Below are 20669 nucleotides of genomic sequence, written 5' to 3' on the forward strand. Positions count from 1 at the left end.
GCTGCCCTATGTTTCTGTATCACTTAGCACCCCTTAAAATCATCACTGATCTCCCCAAGAGAAAAGTAAACTTGAAAAATTAATTTAAGTTGGAAAGAACATATTTTCATACCACAATTGCTTTTTTTTTTTTTTTTTGGTCTCACTTGCTTCATTATCAAAATCCATATTAGTATGAATAAAAGTTTTATAAACCAAGGAAAAATTGTATAGGAAGCTGTAAGTCAAATGTAGCAACATTTAACAGTAATAGCTATCGAGGACACTATTGTTACAATGGTAGTGCGTACTTGTGCTTTTGGAACTGCATATTACAGGTGTTGCGTTGAATAAAATGAAACAAAGATGGGCGCATCTTGAAAACCTAAAGGGAGGTTTCTAAAATTATCAATATAATCAAACCCACTTAATAGGTAATTTCCCTGTCCTAAGTTTAACCAAACAATTTGGTCCGGTTAATTTGAAGACTACTTAATTGTCCTTTTATGTTTGGGTGGGTGGAGAAATCACACAGTGCAACACCTTTTGTGATGTAATGTATGTGACTAAAAAATGTACTACATGGAAATATTAAAAGTCAGTTAAAAAACATCTTCCAATAATATAAAAAATTTCACCAAAAAAATATTAAATCAATTTCTAAATACTATTCAAACATGCATAACTCTAGGTTACTATGAAACCTCATGCCAATTCCTTTCGCATGATTTCCCCTTCCCAATTTAAAGTTCCAGATACATACCATACAGCCCTTTGACACCATGAAGCAGTAATCCTCAGATTACAATCATGTTGCATGAAAATTGCCATACCAGGGCACGTTGGACCCATCATTGATATGGCTTTTCAGCAATTTTTTTTTTTTAAAAAAAAAAAAAAAAAACCCCACCTTCCTCTATGATTTCCAGTGTTGACAATCCAGCTCATTTCAGAGCTTATATGCATCAACAACAGTAGCATAATGTCAAAGACGGAATTTTTCAACCTCTAAAACTGCAGTGCACCGACCATAAATTCATCCAGAAAAGGAAATGCCTGGCTCGGCTGGCTCAAGAAACTGATGAAGAAACATAAAGATCAAATATTCGCAGGCAGTGGATCAGATCTGCAAACATCCCCTCGACAAAGAGGACATACCCTGTACTCAAAAAGAGTTGTTAATACTGGTTTGAGAATCAAGACAAATTTTAATTCCACTCAAGTATTGAACCACTTCCAATGCATATTCTTGTTATGCACTATGGTGACCAGACATCAGTTGAAAACGAAGAACAAATATAGTATCACAACAATCAGAAGTTTAATTTATTTGTAATGACATGGGGAGAGTTGTGAGTACCTGTGAATTTCTGTTAGCCATTTGTCTATACATGCCTTGTGATATTCATGACGGCAAGGCAACACTCGTACAGAATCACCTTCCTCATACTCAACAAGGCAAATATAACATCTGCAATAGGTTAAAGAAAGCAATAAGGTTGCTTATTCAAGTAAACAAATGAAAACTTGTGGGCCAGGCCTACTAAATACCAGAAAGTTCCTCAGCTGTCCCAGTTAATGTAACAGAAGTAAGTACCCAAGTTGGACCCATTTTGGTATCATGCCATACAAAACTTACCCTTCCCCTCTAATTGCAAGTAACTTTATTACCCTTAGGGAGTAAAATAGAGATGCAGTCACGTAATGGGAAAAAGAAAGGGTATGTCTTCACCAGTCATTAACATGAGTAGTGGAGATATAGGTTGATGTGTCAAACAAACTATCTTCAAAACACAAGACTCGGGGTACAAGCTATGGATCACATGTAAGGTATCCAAAATAAAGTTGGTAGCAATATCACAAACTTGAACCATAACCTAACATTTTGGAGCTTAGTGTTTGTGAGAGGTTTTCAAGCCATCTCAGTCATCTCAGACAAGTCTAGAACAGTATATCAGCCACATTGTCCGCTGCAGCATACCATTGTACATCTGGGCTTGAAATTTGACAATTTTTACCAGTTTGAGTAACAAAAGGAAAGCTGCCTTTTACATCCAAGTTATAATGCCTTGAATAATGAAGGAAGAAAAGAACCAAAGAGTTGCATAAGGAGAGGAGCAGAAAACAGAAAAACCCAAAAACCATGGATAAATTTTTTGTCCTTAATCAACAAACATAAACTTAGTTAACTTGAGCAGTAGATTTGCTGAGCCAGCAACCTGCCTTACTAAATGGTTCTCACAAAACAACCATTTTACTGTAATAAGCCGCTTATGTTTTATTTTGAATGATGCAAATATCACTCACTACGGTTCCGCTAACAGCTGTGACAGACAACACAGTAGATTCCACATTTATAGCTGTTCTCTTCAGCTCTTTCTTTCAAAAAAGTACCTGCCTTTCCATTTTTCTTTCTACATGGAGATACGATGGGCAAAGATTAAAAAAAAAATTTTAGTGTGCTATAAGTGGAAATTTCAAGTTTAAACGATATTTAACACAAGAACCAATCAGAAAATGGAAAAGGGAACATGTACTCACTGTGCAACTTCATCTTGCAGATGCTTTTGTAATTTACTGTATAATCTCAGAGGCAAGGACTCCACCACTTCATTTGGTGCTGGAACAGATCCAAGTGACGACATAGAAGGCCGGGATGACAAAACTACAGATTGCTGGTGAATTTCATCCAGAACCTAGTTAAGATGAGTAAAACGTTCAACTCCTACTGCAAAAGTTAAAAAGGAGGGGAGTAACCTGTAAAGGGAACGTTACCTCAAACAAAGCTTCTGCCAACATCACAATTCTTGATATGCTGGCCCTAGCACTAGTTTCATCATTTGATTCAGCCTCTCGAGGATTAATCCGACATGTGCAATGCCCTCTCCTGTGTTGACCAGACAAGATGCAAGACCTTTCATGTCCAGAAAGATTCTCGAAACGGCTCCCTAGACGCTGCAGTGCACGCACCTAAAGGAATGTATGTATATCATCTAAAAGTTGTATGAGAAAAGAAAGGTTGTAGATCTTGCAGCTAATATTCATGCCCTGGAAAGGTTATATAGAATGCATGTTTATGATATTCAAGTCCGGAAATTAATGATGCAAGGCTATAGTCCCCTCATTATATCATATGCATATATAATACACATGAATAAAAAGGTGCCCAAGCCAAATCCAGCATCAAGTCAAGTTGAATCCCCATTTCCCTCCGGCCACCTGCGGCCAGGGTTTCCAGAAAGATACTGCAATCAGATGATTATTCATACTAGATACATCTGCAAATGGTAGAATAAGACTACCAGAGCAATGCGGCAACCATCGAGGATGAATGAAGGAACCATAGAGCTAGAAGACATAATTAAGGAATTGACTTTCACTGAGATTGAATGGTTGTTCTACCACTGGCCAACAAATGTTGGCATATGCAGGCTATTGTACAACTGTTGTATTAACCACAGAGTTGTCTATTGTTTATCCTAACTTGAAAAGATGAAAATTATTAGTGCACATCATGTGTATGACTTCTCATTCAACCAGAATTTATCCAAGAATCAAATGTCAGAGCAACAAATTCCATTTTCTGATATCCTTTATTTAAGCTCTTGTATCCATCAGCCTCTGCCGAAATTAACATATTGGAACTTTTCCCACATATGGAAATTGAATTGGAAATATTCCTCGTTGACACAGAAATAATCATAGTCGATGTACTTAATCAGAGGAAAAATTTTACAAACCTGAGATCTTATTCTTCTGCGTCGCTCAAGGAAATTTGATCTATACTCCAGGAGGTCATGATACCTGGCTTCTCTGGGTCGTGGTGTATCACCATTATGCCTATGCAATGAACCAGACGCATCAGGTCTTGACCGACTGGAAGAAGCCTGTGAATCGGAGTTCTCTTCAGCTGATGTTGGTCTTCTTCCGGCACCCAATATCCGGCCTTCACTAACTTGACTTGCATGTTCTGTTTCTCGGTCTTGTTCAAGAGGACCAAAAGCAAAGTCTGGAAATGATGTTCTTCGAAGAACCCTATCACGAAGTCTGCCAACACTCAGAGTTCTACTAAACCGCACATTTTGTTCCACTGTCTCCTCAGCTGCAATACGTCTATTAGCCAGTCCTTCTTCAGTACCTTCACTATATGCACGATTTCTAGAAAATGAATTCTCACCAGAGTCTACTCCAGGATCAACTCCCTCTCTTGCTGCACTTCGAGTTGAGGTACTCTGTAGAAAGTCACCTGTAACTAAGTCCTCACCAGGTGACATGGGAGACCGACTACTAAAGCATCTCGGAAAGTGATTACGATTGTGTATCCTATCATTTTCATCAATCATGCTCCCAGATGTACTTGGTTCATCTTCATTATTTGACATTTGAAAGCTTGTTGAGGATGCAAAATAAGGTCTCGCAGAACCTAAACTATTTGCTGTGTTCATTCTAAAGCGAATATTACCAGGTAATATATTCAAGCGAGAAAGGAAACGACTTGAGGGGTTTAGCCCTCGAGATGAGAAAGCTCGAGACATACGACCACCTCTTGACTGATCCCACTCATCACTGTCCATGCTGGATGTCACACAGTTTAATTCATCAGGCTGCTGAACTTTCACCTTTCTGCAGCATTTAGTTTTCACCTCATTTGAGTCAGGCATGGTCCCATTTGCACAACAGCCATCAAATCCATTTCTCTTAGATTTATTATCAAACATCTGAAGCATAACACAGATTTAGGTGTCACCAATGAATAAATGCACGAAGGGAAAAATGAAAAGTTTTCTGCATTTAAAACGATAAAGTCTAAGAATATGTAGAATTCATCATGTAAGTGGCAATGTTCAGAAGCAAAACCGATCCATCTCAGCTTTTGATACTTGTAAATAGATAATTTAGCATTATTTCTTTGGTAGCGACAATACTCCCCTAGAAAACTTTTAGCAGTTACCACTGTGCCAATCACCCAGATAATTTTATCCAACATATAATATTCTTCTTATACACCTTCTGACTGAAAATTTTAGCTAGTTTTCCACGCTCCCCTCACTACACAAACACCATCCTCCTCCATAAGTTCTCTGTTCTTTTGTCCTTCTCCGGTAGCACTAACTAGATATACATCCCCAATATGTCAAATTTACTCTCCAATTGCCATTTCAATCACTACATTCAATTTTGGATATCGTCAAAGCCAACAAATATCATACATAAATCACTTTAAAAAAAGATAAAATTATTCTTTAATTACTAGCCTAAAAAAAATTTCCATATCGAATTGAAGGTCCAACTAAGGACATTTTTTTTTCAAGATATTGATCAACTTCGTCCTTGTGTTTCCTATCTCTCTAACTCCTAACTCTTCTTTAGCTCTCATTAAGCACAACCTATATTCATATAATATCAAAACAAACTTACAAATCACCAAAAAGAAAATTTTAAAAAGAAAAAAAGAGTAACACTCTAAACGTACAATCCACCAAAGCAAAGAAATACAGTAGGTGCAGTATACGCACTAAAGCACGAATTAAATAAGATCTGTACTAAGACCGAAAAATATAAACATATAAAAGAAAAAATACAGGCAAAAGAAAAAAAGATAAATTGACCTGCTGGTCAGCATTGTGGGACTCGGATTGGTGTTGGGATCGGAGACAAGACGAGTTGAACACTCCTCTATTCCTGTAAGATCGACTCCTTCTCACAGACGGCGACGTCAGCGGCGGTGACGGCGAATGCAACTGCGATGGCGACGGCGATGAAGACGAAGAAGAAGCTACATTCTGCTTACTAGAACCAGAACCCATCTTCCACCACCACCACCACCAATAACAGACCCTCAAGAATGGGCTGAGCTGGGATTTTCCAGCCAAGATCTATTGAACAAATTTCTGGGTTTTTGTCATTTCTCTATAATTGATCGTCAGATCCAGAGATGATTGCAGAGCTCCCATTCTTTTTCCATTTTTCAAGTGGCATTAGTACGGTTTGAACTTTGAAGAGATGTGTATAGAGAGAGTGAGCGATACAAGAGATACAAATAAGACGGAGATGTTTAATAAGATGTGTGATAAAAGGGGGAAGGGGACACGCGCATGGCGTTATTTGTGCCAGTTTTTGGGGATTCAAATCTCTAACGCTGTATAGGATATATGCCTACGTAGTAGGGCCTGTTTATCTTATTGTGATGTATTTCGTCTAATACAACTTTTAATAAAAGCATTTATTAAGTAGTTAAATAATTTCAATTATGTATTTCGTCTAATATAAATTTCAATAAAAGCACTTATTGAGTAGTTGAATATTTTAAATACATTGTTTGGAGCATAATTCAGTAAATATTTATTGTATTAAATAATGTTTAATTTAAAATTTTTTAAAATATAAAATGATTAAATTTAGTGTTTTATTTTGTAGAGCACAAAATCTATTCTAAAAATATCAAATTTTAGCTTTTGCTAAAAGTAGTTTTAACGTCAAAAGTTTCGCTCCTAATTTTATAAAATAATGTTCACCAAACATCTTAAAAGTGCTTTTAGATCCCATAAGTTTTTTTTTTTACCAAAACTATCACAACCCCAAACAAGTCCTTATTAGTGGTAAGTGCACTTATTTCTATAATTGTTCGATTAATTTGAGATAGATTTTTTAGCAAGTTAGGAACTAGTAAATTGGTTAGTAAATATAATATAGATGTATTTTTATTTTTATAATATAGTTTTATTTTTTTTGTTAAGTAGAAAAGGGGCGGGACTTAGGGCTTGTTCATTGATTGTTTTAGATTATAGATTCTGATTTTGGATATAATTGTTTAATTAATTTGAAATGGGATTTTTTAGCAAGTTAGGAAGGAGTATATGCTTAGTATACATAATATAGAGGTATTTTTATTTTTATGATATAGTTTTTTTTTTTGTTAAGTAGTGGAGGGGTGGGGACTGGGGCTTGTTCATTGATTATTTTAACTAATTATAGATTCTAGTTTTGGATAATTAAGTTATGTAATGTTCTCATTTGCTTTTGTAATCAAATTAAAGATTTTTTTAATAATAAAAAAAGCTAAAATTTATAATCTACTAAAGAGTTGCTTTTACTTTATAATCACTTTCTATAATCATATGTTACAAAATCTAAAGCAACCGACAACAAGGTCTTTAGAAGAAGGGAGGGGATTTATATACAAATTTGTAGATACATTTATACCACTTAAATCTATCAAAGTACATATATAGATGTATATCTATTATTAGTGGTCAGTACACTTCTTTCCATAATTGTTTGATTAATTTTAGATAGGATTCTTTTGCAAGTTAGGAAGGAGTATATTCTCTAACACACATAATATACACTATTAGCGTTAGATCAATGACATCTATATCTATCTATATAAATTTGAGAAGGGATTTTTAGCAACAAGCCTCCACACACCTTTCCACTCTCAATTCCATTTTTCTAGCATTTTACATTTAATTTATTTCATAAAATATATCATGTCCACATTTGAAACACACAACCATGTTTCCATCAAATAAGAATTCTACTCCAACTAACACTCCTCCCTTCACACCCTTTCCCACTCCAATTAATACTCCTCCAATTAGCAATTCCACTCCGATTAAAACTCCTCCAACCCAGTAATAAGACATAAAAAAATAATTTCACTAAAAACCGCAATTTACCATCTCTTTCAACTTTTTTCTAGTATCGATCTTAACCCTCAACTTAATTTGTAATCACATCTACATTAAAAATTCTCTTAATTAATTAATTAATGAACAATTATCTACATATTATTTTGAATTAATAATTGTAATCTATACGTTTTTTGAATGGTTTTAGGTTAAATATTTTAGGATACTTTCTTACATTCAAAGCATTAACATAGACAATATGTTTCATGAGTTATGCAAAAATTGTGGACAATCATATCAATCTCGTTTTTCAAAAATGGTGTGTATTCATTATAATGACGTAGTTGACACTATTGTCAGGTAATTATTTTCATATATCTTTAATTTTAATTACATTTTTTTTATTGTATATCACACTTTTTTCTTAACAGATACAATGTTAACATACAAGTTAGAGATGTCAGTGGTAATCTATACCTCGCTCTTCAAGACAACACACTGTATGATTCATATTTCGGTGTGATGATTCTTATCGTAGAGATTTAAAAGGGAAGGTATAAATTATTTATACGTATATATTTTTATACAATATTATTTACAAACTTTCTCAAACAAGTGATAATTTTGAATTCCATATGCTCTTAATTGTTAGGAAAATTGAGGTACATTGTTCGACCAACATATCAATTCATGCAAAAATCGTGCATTCTCATTTATAGTACGGACTCCACAAAATTCAGCAGAATTAATTAAACCTCCAATACTGGCATTCATACTCAAAGTTGATTGATATGAAGAATGTTCCTACCTTCATAGAAGATTATCAAATCGAATACAAAATATTTGTAAGTATTTCATTTACTTATCAAATTAAATATTTAGTTACATTTAATTGAACCCTTATGTCGCTCAATTTATGCTATGGATTTCTACTTTTTTTTTTTCAGGATCCAACTTCCATCAATGTGGTAGTTTATAAATAATGGAGATATTTTTATCATATATTGAACTATTGCTACAAAATCTCACTTTTTAACTATACTTTCACATGTCCTAAATTATAAGAACAATTACATATATGTCTTACTTTATTTAAATTCCTCCTTCGATTATAATTTCTTTCAAAAATATGATCTACTGTGCATAGCACGGGTGTTTAGAATAGTATGTACAAAAGTTTAATATCAAATTCAAATTTTGTATAGTTATCATTCATTCAAACTGATACTGTATACAGTCTGCAAATGTTGAATTTCAAATTCAAATTTTGTACAGTTGTCATTCATCCAACTATCAGTGTAGGAAAGATTAATCAATAATATATCATTTAAGTTTCTTTCTATTTTGTACCCCATAAAATAATAGGAAGGATGTGATTTTTCGATGGAAAATTTTTACATTTTTCATAAACACATATCTGAATCATTTGTTTACCTTACATACATCAAATCACTATAGTATATTTTTCTACAAAAACTCCTAAAAATAGCCGCATCTCTGTTTGGATTGGCCATTTTTTCAAAAACAAAAATTTCAAATATAATGCTGCAGTAATATACAATAACTCAAAAAATATCTCATCCATACAATATATCAAATATTTCAAAAAAATTTTATAGTAAAAATGTTTCATATACACTGCTACAATTAAACTTTTCAAAAACACCCCCAAAAACAGTTAATCCAAACGGATATCTACACTTTAAATCTATCAAGTTCCTCGGTTTACTGTCCAACGGATGCACAATATAGAAGTGGCTTTATTATTTTTTTTGGGCAAAAGGGTAAAATTCTTTTGCAAAAGTGTTAATAGAATAATTTTAAAACTCTCTTTTTTTGGTGCACTTGCTTTAGGAGATCACAAAAAAAAAAAACAATTATATACACACATGAATCAAAAATCCTTTTGAAGAATTAAATGCAACAAATTTTTGTTGATGTGTAGAGCCTACTATCACGTTTTTTCTTTTTTCTTTTTTTTGTATAGGAATTAAACTACTAAGCCTGTGTGGATATGATCAATTTTTTAAAATACTTGTTATTCCTTAAGCATGTTGTTCAAATACTTCTTAATTTTAATTTAATCGCAGCATAAAAGTTCGGTGGTTAATACATTTTCCCAGGTAATTGTTTTTTCATTCCATGAAGTGTACTCAAATTGTAGGCCCAGCAAGTCATGGTTATTTATAAGAGAAAAAAATATTCATTTCAATTCCCTTCTTATCACATAAAGCAGATCAAAAAAAGTTTTACAATAAAAAACATGAAATTTTTTTTCTAAATAATATATTAGGAGAGGATATCTTTACAATAATAAAACTTATGTAGGTAATTAACTTAGTTGTAACTTTGTGTATTTTCAAATTTACCCTTATCTGTATCATCTATTAAACATCTTTTGTCACGTCTTAAACTTTCATAGTTATCCCCACGAAGACTAAATTTTATCCTAACTATCCAATTATATATAGAGTAAATTTTTTCTACACTGACGATGTATACACTATCATCGTTGGATTCATGACATGTGTGCAAAAATTGAATTTCAAATTCAAATTTTGCATATTTGTCATTTATCCAACGCTGATAGTATATATACTGTCAGTGTAGGAAAGATTAATCCTTATATATAACCAACATCATTTTTGTTGCAACTACCAATAGGTTTAAATATCCAAACTCTTGATTATAAAAAAGGTTTAATTACCAAAATAACTACCAATTGACATAACTACCAAGATAACTATCAATTTATTTAAATTTTTTTTTATAAAAATTAATTTATTCTTAAATTGCACACACATGGGTGTGCTTTAGTACTAGTTGTATTAGTTGCAGGAGCATGTGATGAAGTTAAACCAATATCTGTTGATGTAAAACAAAATTTGACTCAAACACATCTACACCACAATACAGATAAGATAAGTTCAAAAGTTTATGCTATGTATTAATCAACTATGAATGACAACACATTTACGTACAACATTTGGAAGGTTGATTGTGACCAATAGTAAGTCTTTCCTATTCAATTTCTTTATCCAGTGACTTGATTTCTTCTTTCACTAGCTATTCTAGATAAGGCAAGCCATATGGCAATTATAGATCCTGTTCTAATATGGGGACAAAATATGGCATATGTGAAACTGCGTAAGTTTGTATTTATTGCATTGTTTTCACTGCTATTCATTAATTTTTAATCATGGTTTACTCATCATTCTGAAGTCTTGAAGATTGATTAAAGAACAATCTATCATTGGGTGGCAATTGCTGACGGATACAAGCATCGAGACAAACATATGATTTGAATTCAAGAATAAAAATGAACACATAAAAGAGAAGCCAATAGACTTCATTATTTTGTTGTTTGGAGGATATTCCAAGCAAATGCAATAGCTATATGCTCTTGGGTCTTTTTTTCCTCCCTTTTGGCTTAAACAGATAGTTTTGTACATTTATCTCTTTTGTTTTGTCAAAAGATTTGCTCAAGGTTTATTTTACATGGATATATATTGCTTAGGTTGTTTATTTATTTATTTATTTTTGAAGTTTAATTATGTCACTTACGTTCATGATTCTTTGTTTCTTCCTTGTTTTCAACCAAAAATCAAGATTACTAAAATAAATTCTTTCAGGAGGATGAAGGTCCAAATTTTCTACTAGAGTTGAATGGATAAATTAGAGGTCCTCTGTCTGTGACAATTAACTGTCAACTAGTAGGAAAAGCACACCTTATGGGTGTACAAATTAAGAAAAAAATAAGTTATTTTTATTAAACTAATAGAAGTTATTAGAAGGTTGTTCTTTTTCTTTTTTTTTTTTTGCAAAAAAAAAGTTTTTTTTTTTTTTTGCAAAAAAGGAACAAAAAATAGAAGTTAATAGAAGTGGAAGTTATTAGAAGTTATTAAATTGAAGTAGTTATCTTTAGTAAATCTTTACTTTTATGAGGATAGAATTAGAAAATCAAAAGATGTCATAAAATTTTAACGCCAAACCCCTCCTCATACTTTGTATATAGAAAGATGTTAGGAGGAAAGAAGTTCTCGTATTTTCAACTAAGAGACCTGTCATGGTGATTAAGTCATGAATTGCAATAAAACAATTCTGATTTAAGAATTTTTGTTAAGCATTTTACACGAATAAGTTATCAATTCAAATTGAGAATCTAAGGGGATTTGAATTTGAATGCAGCTAATTAATTTTTTGAGGGGCAAGGATTAATTAATGATCTTGTGTATTTGAGTTTCCATACTCGTGTGTATAATGATCTTGTATTTATATCATAAGATGTTTTAGAATTGAATAATATGTTTATTGGATTTCTATGCTATGAATTTTGTGTCACTTTGGTACGTGGAGTCTCATTGGATTGAAGATTTTTTTGAAAGAAAATTATTTATTAGAAGGAGTTTTTAATATAAATACGTTAAAAATGAGGTTAATAAAATAAGTATATAATCAATACATGTCTTAGAGATTTTTCAAAGTAAGAAAAGTTTTGATATGATTCCTTTTAAAATGAACGCTTTTTTTTTTTTTTTTTTTTGGGGAGAGGAGTTGCTCCATGTTTGAGTATTATTATGTAGACCATTACAAAAGCGGTTGGATTTAGTACAATGTCAATGAATCTGCCTGGCTTTGGTCCATAGGTCTTGCCCTTAGAAAGTATAGACAAGTCTTTCATTTATATCTCCCGGCGGCCTTAACTCTGCATTTGTAATTTCTTTTCTCCTTAAATGCAAATCTTTTAATACTCTTGACATGCAGTTTTCTTTTCAATATATGCACCACAACTTGCAAATGTAGGTGTAGATTATAGGTTACTTTCTTGTGAGGGAGGTTTTAAAAAGTTAGGTTTTATAAAGTAATGGAAACACTTGTTACTTTCATTTGCATTAATTGTACAATCATAGTCTGTACATCAATGTTGCTTCTAGTGTAGAGAGGATTCGAGCATGAATTTGTCAAAGGACATACCAGTAGGAAAACATTGTCTGTTTTGACCAATCAATCAAAGTTAGTTATGCCACCAAACATTAAACAATCCATAAATGATACGGAACAAAACTGTAAAAGCAAAAATGCACGACTGGAAGCAAAATGTTTTAAAGCTTAAAGGCACAAATTTTGCAACATAGCCAAATGCATCTTACTAGCTAGCAAGATAGTGCCACATTTGTTGATTAATAGCATCAATTATTAACAAGTACCATGTTTTTTCTACAGGAAAACTGAAAATTTTGTCCTATTAAGAGCGAGCAGCTATGAGTATGCTCTAACAGCAGCTAAGACCTGGTGGAGGAGAATCCATCCACAAACATTCCTAGCAAGCAAACCGGCTACAAAATTCTTTAGAGCACCCGGGAAGCCTCTTGGCTTGTGAAACCCCGGGCATTATTATGTCATCTATCGGAGTCAAGCAAGCCGAATCATTCGAATTCATAGCTCAATAATGTCTTTCACTGAATTACCTCAATACCAACAAATGTTGGTGCAAGTAAAAAAGGCTTACATCCTTTAACCACGAAATCTCGGATTCGAAACTCATGCAAAATGAAAAGGACAATGTTGGAAGCACTTACCCTCGCAAAGAGCCCGACCCGATTTGAACAGAATTAGTCGTAGACCGTAAACCAGATACAGATACTTGTAGGTTATACCAAAAAAAAAAAACTAAATCATCTCTATGATCACTCTTAGAAGTTTCAACTGGTATGTCAGGAACATCCCAAGGGTTGCAGCGTACGACTCAATAACATGTTATGAAAAGCTTCCTCTGAGTTCCCCAACAAAACATGCAAAGGCACCCCTATGATTCTGTACAACAGTCCAACACCAAAGGAGCTGTCCTCAGGAAAAGTTGCACTATCAAAATTGACCTTCAAGAAGACTCGGGGAGGTTTTCCAATGCGGTGATGAGTTGCACTAAATGTAACTGCTATATCTCTCATTTAAAGAATCTTCAACAAACAATTCGACACAAACAAATACTAACTCATAACTAGCAAAGAATCGAAAAGTCTGCATTTATCACTTTGGGATCTGTCTAAAAATAATCTTCCCAGTTTCAAATCCCCACTGGCAGATCACCAAGTGTCAAAAGCTATAACCCCATCATTGGTGATCTTAAAGATCATCACTTCCAACTATCAATAACAATAAGAACCACATGATCATTACCTCTAGAATTTTACACACACATGCTGGAAGGTGTTCGCACTTCTGATGTTCCAAGTCCATATGCTTATCAACTCAACCAAGATGGCTAGATTGCTACTAATTTTAAACGACGTAATACAAATAAAAAGATGACGACCAATGATGAGCTAAAGAGGTGAAACCATTAGACTGCCCAGAACAAATTCTGGAAAAATATTTATGGTTTTAGGTCTCGAAGAAACGAAGTTCCAACATAAATTCGCGCTGCTTCGGTGAATACCAAGCAACAGCCTTTGCTGAACCAAGAACTTGCAAGGCATATTCAACTGCAAATACAGGATCATTCATGACTGGGTACCAGTTTCCTTTTTTCAGATCAAGTGCTACTTCAGAATCAACTCTAAGGCTGAAAGGTCCAGCAATCTGCAAAGAGAAGGTTCAAAATGATATCAATCATCAGTATTACTACATGAGAGGTAAACAACCAACCAAGACACCCAGAAGAAAGTTGTCAAGTTCCTTCTGAAGCTTTGGCAAAACAAACAGACTTCAATTTGCAGAAAAAAACATGATGCAAAAGACAAAAACTCGAAAACTGCTAATAGCTTCACTACTGAAGGCCTTTAACTTTCATAATTTACCCTTCGGTGTTTTCATTTAAAGTTTTGCCCCCAAAAAAAAAAAAGTTGAACATGTTTCAGAGGGGTTTCTTTTAACAGAGAAACAATAATTTTTTTTTTCATTCTAGAGAATCCCAGAAGATGCTGATCTCTGTAGTTTAATGAAATGTAGGCTCTGATCATTGTTAGCAACAAAAGTAAATAGGAAAACCCAGCCTTCCCTTTTCGACACAAGCACCACTAACTTCTCCATTCCCCTGTCCTCCCGCCCACTATGTTCTTTGCTTCCCAACATGTGTTCACTGCACTGCATCTTCCTATTCTTACCTCCTATGCAACGAGACCTCCCTCCTCATATCCTGTCACTGCTCCCACTAACTTTCCATTTCCAACTCCTCAGCTCTGCACACCCCAAACTCTTCACTTCTGCCTCCACCTTTCTCCTACACATTATACGTGGGCAAATACATTCCTTCTTCTTTTGGTTTCTTTCCCACAACCAACACCCCCCTCCTCTTTCTCTGCCTCTGCTTAAACCAACTATTATTACAGCAGAGGGACACAGATTAAATCCAAATCCAATAAAAAGAAGGCAGTGCAGCAAGATGTACTCTTGCTTCCAGTTTTCCTCACAATTTATAGAAGTGCTTGATATTTGAGGGAGCACTCAAAGCTGAGGATATGTCAAAGAAGAAATGTGACAGGAATAATCAGTTGAAGAGAAAAAGTTACGACTACCCAATGTGCAATTTACAAGTCAATTGATCAATTCTCAATAACAATCAATTGATCAATTCTTGTAATAACAATCAGTTTAAGAGCTGTTTTTTGGGTAATGGAAGAATTGCTTTATTGACGGGAGATTGGAGGATTTGATGGTGAAACTAGAGGTATCTGATTTGATAAAAATGAAAAAGAGGTAACTCCAAGGGTAACTATAAGCAACTTTGGGCAAGAGCACATACCAAAACTGTGTTTGTTATCATGTTGATCACTTAAAAAAGGGGAGTGAGAAGCTTTTGCATGAAGCTCCATAAAAGATAAACATAAACTCCTGATTTGATAACATCATTGACGAGTATAGCACAAGTCAATATAGTTAAGAAAAACCATGGGTCACAGCAGCTATTCAAAAGATTCTGATCGTGGATTTGATAGTAATATCCTCTGTAAACAATTATAAGACAGCGTACCTGCTGCTGAAATGACAAGGTGGCTTTTGGACATAACGTCTCAATTCTTTCCCAACTTGGTTCTTGAGAATTATACAGATTATAACCCACACGAGCAGCACCAGAGAGAAACTTTAACCCTGATGGGAAATCCAAACGTACATTGATGCGTGTCAAATCCAGGAATAACCTTTGGAAATTTCCATGTTGTGCTGAGAAAAACGCAGATGCAAACAGGTCCGCTGAAATGGCAGAATTTGCTGCCTGTGCTTGAAGTCCAGAGCCCTTCAAATATTGTATATCATGTTCTCCTTGTGTTCTGATTGACGTATTACCAACAAATGCTGTCACAACAGCACCTGCAAGGGCATATTGTGCGTCATTACCAAATGAAACAGGGAATGTATCAAAAACTTTCACATGTATGAGTTGATCAACAATTAATTAAAGCGGCAAATCATCAGACAAATAGACAAACATGTAAACTTCCATAAGCAAATGGCATTCTCTAGAGTAGCTGTTGAAAACCTGTCTTCTCATTATTTCTAGAAGACCGAGTTCATAAATACCAAGCAATGACGTTATCAACTGACAAGATGAAATTTATCCATATATTTATAATACAAAATAAAATTTTGACAAAACAATGGATAGAGGACCTTGAAGTTAGGCGACACAAAGAAAAGTTCAAAAACCAAAGTAGTATTTGGTAAAACCTTTTTTCTGCTTTTTAAACAAAAAAGTTTGAAGGATCATTCAACCTATCTTTACCTAGAAGGGTGGACACTGAAATATGAGGATCGGACAAAAAAATGTCGTAAGGTTGCACCATTGATAACTTTGGTGCTTCACTTGTCCAAATATTGGCATTCTTCTTAAAGGATACTGCACATTTGGCACACAAACCGGGGAGTAGAGCAGCAGGTGCTCCACCAGCTGACTGAGTTTGAACTTCATTCGGTGAACCCATCACGTGATTAATGCACAAATGATAGCTTGTACTAGAGTCAGCAGGAACTGAGGCAACATCAGCTGCCAGAGAAAATGGAACATCCCAGTGGTTACCATTGTGATCAACAAAACGTTCTAGCCCAGCAGCTTCAACAATGAGATTATGATGAGGAAACTGCAATGACAAAAGTATCTATTTACACGGGGTACTAGGAAAAGAATCAACAGACTGCAAAGCAACGAAAGCACAGTACAAGCAGAAGCTAAAAAACAACAAAGGAACATTTGACTAGCTTGGAAGTGAAAAAAGGAATAATTTATGCAAACATACCAATGTGTGCTGAATCCTACTACTGCCAGAGATAAAAGAAAAGGGAAAAAGAAATTTGAAACATAAAAAATGCATAAACAAGCAATTAATAACAGTTTTGAGTTCGTACATTCTTGCCTTGTGATGAAGAACTGCTTTCGTCCTAGAGTTCTTCTCATCACCATATCCTTCATAGCTAAGAAGAAGAGTATCATCAGGTGTTACCAAAAGTTCTGAACAGAGGTTGAAAGCATAAAGGGATTTTTCAGAAAGGTGTTTTTTGATGCGTTGTAACCATGATGGTTCTGACATTTGCAATGTCCCATCCTTTTTGATAGAGGTCACAAACTTCTGGATATTAAATTGTCCAAGTAATGTTGCAAACCTGCATGGCTTTGAACATAAATATTAGTTAATGCTGACTCCACATATGGGCAACTTTTGATTGAAATGACTAAATAAAGTATCATCAACATTGCATCTCGCAATTTTAGTAGCTTAGGATCATGACAGATGTAGAGATAACTTGTGACATTAGTATGGTTGGCTGTCTGTCATAAAGATAACGAGCATTTTTACTAATTTTATTTTACAGAATGAATGTACACTATTTTATGCGTATTTTGCAGAAGCAAATTTTGTAGGTAAATTAGTCTAAATGTGCTACCCAATGAACAGCATACAATTGTGCCACATTAATTAGGGCATCCAAGCATGCCTTTCTGATAAATATTCCCCTATACTTAAGGCCCCAAACTCAGCCATAAAACAAATTGAGCTACAGTTATCAGCAACATTGCATCTCAGTGCAAGTAGCACCACATTGAAATAAACTGAAGGTTCTACATAACTTAGCCATAATTTAAATGGAGCTAGAACTCCGCTAAGAAGAGCTGCAGCATGGTTAATGCTATAGGTGGCAAACAAACCCATTTAATTAAATTTACCCATATCCGTCCATGAATAGATGGATATGAGTATCTTAAGTTTTTGCATATGGGTATAAATGAATACCCAATCAATGGGTATTATTGGGTAACACATCAAACCCAATTAATCTATTTAGAATTGTCTTCCCCCAAGCCTACTCTTTTCCCCCACCCATTTTTTTTTTCTTTTTTCAAATTCTTCATTTTGTCATGATTTTTTTATGATGTTAACTACTTTTGTTTCATCATTATCATCATTATTATTTGGTGGTTTCATCTTATCATTTTATTTTTTCTTAGTTTGTTAACTTGCTCATTTTTCAGCATTACTAATTTATGACAAGTTTTAGCCTCTTTTCCTATATTTTCAAAATGAAATTTGAAATTTACACACAAAAAACATGCTAGGAGTTCAAAATTTTTGGATTAAATTTATATGTTAACTTTTATAGTATTTAGTTCAAATTTTTATATTCTTATTGTTCAATTATTAAATAGTTTGTAATTTTGCGATATAGATTACAGATGAGACAAAAATTAGAAATTAGACTTATTGAGCATTATAAGTAAATATTTAAAACTAATGGTGGGTGCAAAGGGTGGTATAAATTGATAACTTAATTTGCAAAAATGAATTTACAAAAAGTTAAAATAAATGGGTTATAAATAGGTAATTGGGTTATCCAATTCATTTTTTGACTTATCCATTTATACCCATCTAATTAAATGGATATAAATGGATTGACTCACTTATACTCATTACCCATTTTAACCAACAAAAACCCACCCAAATCACCCATTTTGACACCTCTGGACTACTTAATGCTCATACCCGCAATCTTCTAATATCCAATTCTTATGAAGTAGACCTAAGATTGTTCTGCATCAGAATCTAGAAATGACATTTGAAAAGAAGTCAATCCCGGCTGCTTCTATCAAAAGATAATAAGCAAAAATGCTAAAAACTAATAGAAATTTCTCTATTACCAACATACAGCGCACAATTAGTCGTTAGTTCACTCTCAGAATTACAGAAAGTTAGTGAAAGAGGTGCAATCCATTGCCTAATTCATACTTCATAAAAAGCGTACAGTGGCATTTGTACCGATTTGTGTACTAAATATAATGCTCAACGCACAGAAACACAGAGACACAAAAAATGTTAAATTCGGCAAGGAATCAATACAACAAAGCGTCCCACATTTTTGCAAACTTCCCACAACTAATCAATGTTTCAACAATGTACATCATCATTCATTAAAAAGAAAAACCTCTCGAATATTCACGAAAGCAAAAATTCGTTTAAGCTCGAAGAAGAGAGAAACTAATCCGAAAAAATGGGATTGGGCCGAAGGAAGAAAAGAAGGAACAATGGGTTTACCAGCGTTCACCAATGGAAGAAGGCAGGGGAAGAGAGAAGACCCTTTCAAGAGCAAGACCGCGGTCAGGAGTGAAAGAAGGGACAAAGGGTGCAGCCATAAAACGCTGGAAGAAATCGATCTGTCTGGGCCTCGAAAGCCTGGCGCCGCGGCTTACGCCCAGAGGTAGAGGGTCGCCGGCGACAGGGCGTGCCTTGCCATCCAAAGTCACCGGCGTAGACATGTCCAAATCCCAGAACCCACTGTCCATTGCCCATCTCAATTTCTTCATCGTCATTTCTAAAAGCAGCCAAAGACAAATTTGCAAAAAGCAAAAAATGTTTTGTAAAGCAAAATTGGAGTGAAAAAACTGATAGTGGCACTGTTTATAATTGGGAATCGGGGGTTTAAGGGCCGAAGGCTTTCGTTTCCTTATCCCTTCTTCGGTTCAGCCCGAGAAGGTCTCGTTTGTTAGAACTTAGAATATGAGAAACGACATTATCCTGTTCAATGTACTTTTTTTTTTAATTTTTGGTCCGAGGTCTACAATTACAATCTACCCTACTACTATGAAGAGGAGACTTTGAGGAAGGGAAGCACCTCACTTTCCCATATTACACCAGGATTTGAACCCTAAATTTAGTGTACGAGAACTTGACTCGTTTCCAATAAATTCTCTTTACATTTCTTATAATGTACATATGAATGTATAACATATGTTTTTATTTGGTAATAAGAGTTAGGATTCATCAAATTTAAAATGATTATAACCCTTCATTTAATCAAATTTAAAATGATCATATCTCTTTATATTAAATGAAGGCATATATCATATATTTGTGTATTATGAGAAATGGACGAGAATCCACTGAAAAGAAATCAAATCTGATACAAGAAAGTCTCTTAACCGTCCATAATTATTGGACCAAAGTCCAATGGGTTTTTAGTATACTTGACTAATACACTTGGATAGTTAAAACTTCTTGGATTGGCAGTGATACTTGCGACTTATTCTCAAGCATGAGAAAGTTTTGGGTTAGGCCTCTCAAATGTCCCGATTTTTCTGATTTTGGAGAAGGGAACTAAAAAAAACAATTCTTGATGCTTCTAATATGCACAAAGGAGATCATAGTAGGTTACCAATATCTTCTCAATTATAAAACTATGGTTGGCATCTCCAGAGTTATTTGATGCACAATCAAAATATTTGAAAGGTACCAACTCTCTTTACAACAATTTTGTTGCAAGATGGCGAAACGATCTTCAAATGTACTAATGCATTGAGTTATATCAGAAAACTAGGCAAGTTAGGCTTTGCCATGAATCATGAGTCAAAAGTTGATGGGTTATAGAATCCCTAAAGAACAAGCATGTGGCAAATTTGTAATTGAAACTTGAAAGAGGTATTGCATGGAATAGTTTGATAATTTGAAGAAGAAACTTTGATAATGTTTCTAGTTTAGGTTAGCTTATGTTTTTTATTAATGAGTCCACTTCTAAAGTAGATTTGAACTAAAAAAATATGCAAGGATTAAACAAATAAAACATGCATTGTTGAAGAAA

General features: G+C 34.1%; 2 protein-coding genes across 3 annotated transcripts; both read right to left on the reverse strand.

Moving 5' to 3' along the window:
* Positions 1-627: 627 nt before the first annotated feature.
* LOC113780990 lies at positions 628-6009 on the reverse strand. 2 transcript variants are annotated; one of them, XM_027326804.1, is made up of 6 exons: positions 5589-6009; positions 3720-4697; positions 2755-2949; positions 2521-2654; positions 1340-1450; positions 628-1138 (listed from the first exon to the last, which is right to left on the reverse strand). In XM_027326804.1, exons 1-6 carry the CDS (start codon positions 5784-5786, stop codon positions 1078-1080), a joined length of 1677 nt encoding a protein of 558 aa, XP_027182605.1. In that variant the 5' UTR covers positions 5787-6009; the 3' UTR covers positions 628-1077. The 2 variants fall into 2 exon arrangements, with proteins under 2 accessions (XP_027182605.1, XP_027182603.1); XM_027326802.1 differs by having other exon boundaries at positions 2521-2675.
* A 7518-nt stretch (positions 6010-13527) lies between these two features.
* On the reverse strand, positions 13528-19663 carry LOC113781589 (protein TRIGALACTOSYLDIACYLGLYCEROL 4, chloroplastic). The gene is made up of 5 exons (XM_027327549.1): positions 19130-19663; positions 16958-17204; positions 16330-16684; positions 15580-15917; positions 13528-14189 (listed from the first exon to the last, which is right to left on the reverse strand). The coding sequence occupies exons 1-5, from the start codon at positions 19402-19404 to the stop codon at positions 13992-13994; spliced, it is 1413 nt and encodes a 470-aa protein (XP_027183350.1). The 5' UTR covers positions 19405-19663; the 3' UTR covers positions 13528-13991.
* Between the last annotated feature and the right edge of the window lie 1006 nt (positions 19664-20669).

The sequence above is a fragment of the Coffea eugenioides genome, chromosome 8 (assembly GCF_003713205.1).
Source record: "Coffea eugenioides isolate CCC68of chromosome 8, Ceug_1.0, whole genome shotgun sequence".
Taxonomy (NCBI): domain Eukaryota; kingdom Viridiplantae; phylum Streptophyta; class Magnoliopsida; order Gentianales; family Rubiaceae; genus Coffea; species Coffea eugenioides.

Excerpts from the sequence above, each read along its gene's own strand:
- LOC113780990 (XM_027326802.1), bottom strand. The coding sequence starts at position 5,786 with ATGGGTTCTGGTTCTAGTAAGCAGAATGTAGCTTCTTCTTCGTCTTCA. Across the intron at positions 4,698-5,588 it reads CCCACAATGCTGACCAGCAG|ATGTTTGATAATAAATCTAA; the intron begins GTCAATTTATCT and ends GTTATGCTTCAG. Across the intron at positions 1,139-1,339 it reads TGGCTAACAGAAATTCACAG|GGTATGTCCTCTTTGTCGAG; the intron begins GTACTCACAACT and ends TTTTGAGTACAG.
- LOC113781589 (XM_027327549.1), bottom strand. The coding sequence starts at position 19,404 with ATGACGATGAAGAAATTGAGATGGGCAATGGACAGTGGGTTCTGGGAT. Across the intron at positions 15,918-16,329 it reads TTCAGTGTCCACCCTTCTAG|GTGCTGTTGTGACAGCATTT; the intron begins GTAAAGATAGGT and ends ATGCCCTTGCAG. Across the intron at positions 14,190-15,579 it reads CCTTGTCATTTCAGCAGCAG|ATTGCTGGACCTTTCAGCCT; the intron begins GTACGCTGTCTT and ends TTCTCTTTGCAG.